This window comes from Mandrillus leucophaeus, unplaced genomic scaffold (assembly GCF_000951045.1).
Source record: "Mandrillus leucophaeus isolate KB7577 unplaced genomic scaffold, Mleu.le_1.0 Scaffold719, whole genome shotgun sequence".
Lineage (NCBI taxonomy): Eukaryota > Metazoa > Chordata > Mammalia > Primates > Cercopithecidae > Mandrillus > Mandrillus leucophaeus.
Window position 1 is genome coordinate 18,439 of NW_012107797.1, and position 7,880 is coordinate 26,318.

Sequence of the window (7,880 nt, forward strand, 5' to 3'; positions counted from 1 at the left end):
TGCAGTGAGCCAAGATCGTGCCACTGCACTACAGCCTGGACAACAGAGCAAGACTATCTCAACAACAACAACAAAAGCTAATTAAGGTTATATGAGGTCACAGAGGTGGGGCTCTAGGCCAGTATGACTGGTGTCCTTGCAAGGAGGAGAGACAACAGGCAGGTGCACACACAGAGGAAAGGCCACAAGAGGACACAGGAGAAGGCAGCCAGCCAGCTACAGCCAAGGGGAGAGGCCTCAGGAGAGGCCAAATCTGCCGACACTTGGATCTAGGACTTCTAGCCTCCAGATCTGTGAGACAACACATTTCTGTTGTTGAAGCCACTCAGTTTGTGTGGCATTTTGCTATGGCAGCCCAAGCAAACCAATAAAAAGTAGTATGGTGATGTGGCTTAGGAAAGGAGAAGATGCTTGATTTGAAGCAGCTGCCTGCTCTTCACCAGGGGCCTGAACACAGGATATAATCACAATTAATGGCATATTCCCATCAAAAGAGAAAACTTTTATATATTCAAAAGAAACTGAAAGCTAGTTATAAATCCTATGGAAGAAAACCACACCATTGGATACATGGTTTTAACAAACACTGGAATTGGAATCCCTTCACCTGCATGCATGCATTCATTCATTCATTCATTCAGTTCTTCTTCATTTAATCAACCAACCAACAGGAGTGACCAAGCCTCTCAATCCAGTGCCAGGTGCTGAAGGACACATAGCCTGGAGGCCAGAGCTGGGCTCTGTGTTGCTCAGGGGCTTCCAGGGGAGAAGTATAGGCAAGAGCTACACGACTGAGATTGTGTCTCCACGGGGCAAGCCAGGAAGCAGGAGGAGCACGGAGCAGAGGTGCCCTGGACAGGGGTACTGTGGCCATGCCTGACCCATGAACCTCGGGAACGAGCAGCCACTCCTAGAAACAGCACATGCCTGGCACATGTCTGGCAGCCCTGTTGACAGACAGAGGTCAGTCTGCATAAGCCTCCATGGCCCCAACCTGACCTGGGCCTGTGTCAGCCAGCCCTCCAGGGAAGCATACTTCACATGGCCTTTGGCTAGCAATTCCCTCATGGAGACAGCCCCCAAATAACAAAGCAGGAGGAGTTGGCTGGTTGCTTCTTGACACCTTGCTCTCAGATCTGTTTAGAGGACCGATTAAGTGTAATATATTAAAAATCATTTTGTAAACTCTAAAATGTGACATGAATGGTAGCTATCATTAGATTTTGAAGGGTCTTGTGAGTCACCTAATCCAAAATGATCATTTGATGGATTAAGAAACCGGAGTGGAGACACACCCAAAGCCACCCAGCTGGCACGTGGCAGAGCCAGAACAAAGGCTTGGGATTACTCACTGCCGAGGCTCCACAAGAAGCTCTGGTTTTCAACATGTGAATTTCATAACATTATATATTTTTCACACCTATACTGTTTTCTTCGATTTTACAATTCTAAACACACACGATTCACAATTTTGATTCTGGCAATGCAATACTATATTTCGACCTCCTGATGAACAAAGGTTTGTGTTATGGCAGGCAAAACTGGAAACACTCTGGGCATTGTGCCTGTATTAACCAAACACTGTGTTCCTACACTCAAGAATGGTTTCCATTTGAAATCCATGAGAAGTCAAGAGCAAACCAGACATAACTGAGGACAGGAGGCAAAGGAAAATGGCAGGTGAAGGGGAAGGTGAGGGAGGGAAAGTTAGAGTCGGAGGGGAAGGTAGAGGGGGAGGGGAAGGTAGAGGGGGAGGGGAAGGGAAGGGAGGCAGGGAGGGGAGGAGAAGGGGAAAGTAGAGGGGGAGGGGAAGGTGGGGGGAGGGGAAGGTGAGAGAGGGAAAGGGAGAGGAGGAAGGGAAGGGGAAGAAGGAAAGGAGGTTTTCTCAGCACTGTATGCCATTTTCAGTGCTGTCTTTAGTCACTAAAAAGCGAGGAGCCTGGCACCAAGGTAAAGGGTAAAGCTCAATAAAGGTCATTTGCATGCATGAGAACAAACTGCTAAGCTTCCATCTCATGACCACAGCTGTGTAACTTGGTAGGCTGCCTCTCCTGCCTGGGTGACCAAAATGCTCAGAGCCAAATGCAACCCCAACTGCAGACCCCTTCGAACAGCCTGGTGGCTCTTCCCCTTGGTGTCACTCTTCATAGCTTCTTCATCTAATGCCTTCTGCCATAAATCACTTAAAAACATTTCAGGAAAATAGCAAAAGGAAAGTCAAAGACCAACTTACAAGAAGGAAGGCAACAGAATGTGCAGTGCTTGTTTGAGGACAGCTCCTCCACTGTGATCAAGAAGTCTCCAGATTCTCCCAGGGTGTATCAGCCCCTTAGATTATTATTTCAACTCTAAACTTACCAACAGTGTCACACGGTTCATCTTTGTGTACACAGAAATCTGTCCTAAAAAAAAAAAAGAAAGCCATTATCAGGTATATGCAGTATCCCCAAGACTGGAAGAAGAAAATACTGTCAATTAACCTCAAGTAGTCATCCTGCAATGTTATTGTTCCAGTGGTCACAGGCCACAGTGAATGATAACAAACAGCAGCGTTTGGCAACAGTAACCCATCCACATTTCCCAGGGGTAGGTCCACTTACCCCACATGAGAATCTTCTTTTACAGATGAACTATTCTATACATAACAGTTGCTGGAAGGACTCCTTTCAGCAGCTGAAAATGTTTTGGAAGATGTTTGCCAAGTCACTGATCAGAGACAATTCTCAGACAATAGCATCCAACTGCAGTGGCTTCCCCAAGCTACTCTACTTGGGCAGCAACTGGTTTTTGATGCTGTAATGACCATGCATCACTTTAACGAGAAGACAACAAAAAGTCACCTCTAAAAACTGTATTCCTCTACTACGCAGCCATAAAAAGGAATGAGATCATATTCTTTGCAGAGACATGGATGGAGCTGGAGGCCATTATCCTCAGCAAACTAACGCAGGAACAGGAAAGCAAACACTACATGTTCTCACTTGTAAGTGGGAGCTGAATGATGAGAACACATGGACACATGGTTGTACACACACACCAGGGTCAGCCGGGTGAAGGGGGCTCAGGGAGAGGGAGAGCATGAGGAAGAATAGCTAAAGGATGCCAGGCTTAATACCTAGGTGATGGGTTGATCTGTGCTGCAAACCACCATGGCTCATGTTTACCTATGTAAAGAACCTGCACATCCTGCACACGTAACCCAGAACTTAAAAGTTGAAGGATTAAAAAACTGTATTCCTTAAAGCTCCCCAGGATCCCCTGGGTGGGTGGGCATCTGTGGACCAGTGAGACAGCAAAGATGCTTGAAACCTGGTCCAACCCTGGTTCTGCAGGTACAAGGGGTTCATCTGGCTTCCTGTGGGGAAGTCAGGGGTCTGGGCTCTTCTTTCCTAATGCTGGAGCATTCCTATGGTTCTTTATAAGTTCCATGGTCAGGGGTCGACCACGGAGGGTTGGCTGGGGCAGGACTCAGCCTGGGAGCCGTGTGAGGAGCCACAACCTGGCCCAGACATGGCCCCTCCCAGGCCCCACACCCATCTTCTCTCAGGGCCCAAAGAACGCTTGAGATCCACACGTTTCATAACCTCACTCCAAAACCAAAGGAACTTTCAGGGAAATGGAGGATTATTATAAAGAGATGAAAAGGCCTAGTGACTCGATTTTTCCATCAGACTCCATTTTAGAAGATGAAGGAATAGGCGACAGAAGCAACACCGGCAGAGGGGAAACCAAATAAAATTAGGGGCATAGATGTTCTCACTGGCCCAATACCTATCTAGCCCCAGCCCAACATTCAGCACCCTTCCCAATTCTGGTGTTTTGAGCCGCACACGTGCGCACACACACACACACATTCATACAAAGACCAGGCTGGCCCAGGACCTTGCTCCAGGGTTTCTCAGAGTTGTGAACAGTATATGTTTAAAGCTTTGCCCCATTGCCTGCCTCAGCTGGGCAAAGCGAGAAAGGGACCCAGGCCTCAGTCTGACAGAAGAGAAATGAAGCTGCTGGCCAAGGCCAAGGCAGGCGCCATTTTGCAGAGAGCCAGCCCTCTGGCTGAGGTGGACTCCACCTCCGCGCGTTCTCCGATCTAATGGCCACCCTGAGGGGAAACAGGCAGTCTCGAATGACAGACCCCGAGGCACCACCCACTGCTTCACCTGAGGAAGAGGTGTGTTCAGCTCAGGGAGGGAGAGCTACACTCAGAGGCCTGTCTTGAAAAGGTCAGCTGAGTCTGAATCTCTATCCTTCCCATTCAAGGTCCTTTCTCAGAAGAGAAGCAGCAAGCCACCTGCCTGCAGGGGCGGCTTTATCTCCAGGGAACCTGGCTTTGTTCCATTCATTATCAGGGGCATCCACTTTTTATGTCATCCCACTGCCAACTCATGTCAAACCGCCAAGCAGGGACTGTAGCGTTCACTTCAGGAACGAAAAAAGTGAGGGCTAGACTCGGCTCCCAGTCCCGACATCCATTGAAACTCCAAGGTACATTCCTCGAGGCTGACGTGGATCTGCATGACAGGGCTGGCTTTGTGGGTGTCTGACCCATGCCCTGGGCTAACGCTCTGCTGTCGCGGGGTCCCATGTTTTCATTTTGCAGGGGGCACCACAAGTTACACAGGTCGTCCTGTGCATAACTCACAGCCAGGCATACAGTTGGGACTCAATAAATTATTTCATTAATTGACTGACGTTTCCAGACCCTTTCAAGGGGTCCTGCAAGCTACCCAGCAGCCATGGTCTCACCAGCATTGGAAGCCTGGGAGCATAACACCAAGTTCCACGGATACTTACTGGGACCTCACCACGAGCAAAGCCTGGCAAGAGGGTCCCTTGGCAGAAGGTGAAGGGAAGGGTGTCCCAAGGAGTTAGATGGTATTACGCTGGAGGGGAAGGTCTGGCCAGAGGAATCCTGGCGGTACAGCTTTGGGCCAGCTGTGTCTGCTGTGGTGCCTTTCAGGCACTCTCACCTGGAGCACAGGCCCAGGCTCAAGGAGGAGTTCTTGACTCCAGGGAGGAGTTCTCTGCGTTCTCGGCTTTCTGGGTCAGATGTGGAGCCCAAGGTGAAGCCCTCCTAGGTGCTGAAGCCCCCTGAGCCCTGGCGTCTGTGTGGGCTCCGTGTGGCCCCAGGCCCAGTCCACTCAGGGGTCCCTTCTAGTCCCAGCCACAGCTGCAGAAAACCCAGCTTCCACTGCTTCTGGCTCAGCAGCTCCTACTGGACATGACGTCATCCTCACATTCTCCACAGCAGCCACTTAGCCACCTGTTTGTCAGGGAATGTCTGGGAGAATACACGGTCTGGCTTGGTTACAGCCCGGAAGGTGAAAAAAGAACCTTAAACGGGAGGAAACCCTCACATTAGCCAGTCCTAGCTCAGGACCTGGAAGCCTGTGTCCCCTGAGCACAGCCAGGCCCGTGCAGCCTCAGCTCGGGTTACAGTGGGAGGAAAGGACAGCTTCTCCAGGGCGGCAGCTGCCTCGCACCCAATCTCCTTGTGAAAACATCAGCCCGTTATTATCTCAACCTAGGGAATTGCAGCTCTTTACCTCTAGTCATTAAACAAGGATTCCTGGCCAACTCAGCTTCCTGCCCGACTCCAGAGTTGCCTCCCCCGTCCTTGAAGGAGATCCTCAATTTAACATCTGCGAGGACCCAGAAGACAGGACATGCACTGATCTGTTCAGTCCAGCAGCTCCACGGCAGCAGGTGAGAGGGACTGTGATTGCTCACATAGCTTCAAGGCGTCAGCCCAAAATGCAGAAGAAAGCTCAAGCTCCCGGGCTGGCAACAGGTAACAGCTATGCAAGAGGTCAATCGCATTCCTCATCCAGAGCCCAGCAGCCTCTGCGGCTGACGAAACCTTGTTTTCTCTGTCCCTGGATGAAGACACTGCCCATGCCCCCAGCATCCTCACCCAGAACCACTCCCATGCAATTAGGATCCCTCTCCAATGTGTTTAGTTAGAACAGGACATTTTTACTCTGAATTTTTTTTATTGTGCTACATGAACATAAAATTTACTATCTTAACCATTGAGTGTAAAGCTCAGTAATGTTAATTAAATTCACACTGTCATGCAACCATCACCACTATCCACCTCCAAAACTTTTCCGTCATCCCACACTGAAACTCTGCACCCATGAAATAACTCCCCATTCTCCCTTCTCCCCAGCCTCTGGCAACCACCATTCTTTGTCTCTATGAATCCGACTACTGTAAGTACCTCACATAAGTGGAATCATGCAGTATTTGTCCTTGAGGTTCATCCACGTAATAGCATGCGTCACAATCTCCCTCCTTTTTAAGCCTGAGTAATATTCCCTTGTGCATATATAGCATATTTGTTTACCCATTCATCCATCGATGGACATATAGGTCACTCCCACCTTTTGGCTGTCATGAATAATGTTGCTATGAACATGAGTGTTCAAATATCAGAGTCTCTGCTTTCAATTATTTTGAATTTCAGTTCTTTTGGGTTCAGAAGTGGGATCATATGGTAACTCTAGTTTTGAGTTTTTGAGGAACCATCATCTGGTTTTCTATTGTGGCTGTACCATTTTACATTCCCACCAATAGTGCACAAAAGAGTTCCAATTTCTCCACATTCTTCCAACACTTGTTATTTTCCATTGTTCTGTGTATTAGTCCATTTTCACACCGCTGATAAGGACATACCCAAGAATGGGCAATTTACAAAAGAAAGAGGTTTAATGGGCTTACAGTTCCACGTGGCTGGGGAAGCCTCACAATCACGGTGGAAGGTGAAAGGCACGTCTCACATGGCAGCAGATGGTAAGAGAGCTTGTGTAGGGAAACACCCCCTTATACAATCAGATCTTGTGAGACTTCTTCACGATCCCGAGAACAGCACAAGAAAGACCTGCCCCCATGATGCAATTACCTCCTACCAGGTCCCTCCCACAATATGTGGGAATTCAAGATGAGATTTGGGTGGGGACACAGCAAAACTGTATCATTTTGTTTTACGGTAGCCACTGTAAAAAGTGCGAGGTGTAGAAAAGAACATTTTTACACAAAATATTTCCTCTGTGGTACGTGAGAAGGGCGAAAAATGAAAAGAAAGTCTAACTCACAGCATCTTTGCACTGAGGGTGCGTCATGACTGCCGAGGTCTCTTTGTAAAAGGGCTAATACAGATGTCTTGTCAACAGTCATCTTGGTGACATATATTGCCTCTGAAAAAAATGCCATTCATCCCCAAATGCAGACTACTTACAAGTGCTTTCTCCGCTCAATGAAAGGAAATAGCAGGAAAGAGAAAACTTCTTCTGATATAGAGAAAGTTATCATAAGCTACTAATTTTTTTTTTAACAAAACACCAGAAATTATAGACTTTCTACAGTATTTATAAAATCTATTTTCAAAGTAGAAACCTTGGGAGTTTAGCTGCATATTCCACAGATGATGTTGTTTAGAGTTCCTCTCTAGGAAAGTCTTTCAGACCAAATATAATTACCATTTGGAAAATCAGCTCCATTTACTTATGATCATGCACAGACACGGTTCCCAAGGACTCCTGCTTGCTCCCCAAATCGAATCCACTCTCAAATCATGGTACCCTTAACCTGAATGCTATGACACCTGGGGTATTCTACAGAAAGTCTCACAGTCCCCAAATGCCATTGCAGAGTGCCTCGAGCAACAGCGGCCTCTGGCCAGTGAGTGTGGGCAGCCACTGCTCTTGGGGAAGGCGCCCAGTGCTCACTGGAGTGGGCAAGTCCAGGTCAAAAGCATGAACCAGGTCATGTTCATCCCTTGGTCCCTGATGCCTGCTACTGCATTAGCCATGTTACAGACAATCAGAATTATTAAACAGACTTTTTCTAAAATGTCTCTTCAATAATTCTGATTGTCT

At 48.0% G+C, this 7,880-nt stretch overlaps 1 protein-coding gene across 1 annotated transcript in view; it reads right to left on the reverse strand.

The window, feature by feature from the left end:
* Positions 1-345: 345 nt before the first annotated feature.
* Positions 346-7,880, reverse strand: part of ADAMTS17 (ADAM metallopeptidase with thrombospondin type 1 motif, 17) — an 87,977-nt gene continuing 80,442 nt past the window's right edge. Inside the window, exons 8-10 of the mRNA XM_011965265.1 lie at positions 2,359-2,402; positions 1,000-1,136; positions 346-447 (exon numbers count right to left, since the gene is read on the reverse strand). Of these exons, the coding sequence (XP_011820655.1) occupies positions 346-447; positions 1,000-1,136; positions 2,359-2,402 (283 nt within the window). The remainder of the gene's footprint in view (positions 448-999; positions 1,137-2,358; positions 2,403-7,880) is intronic.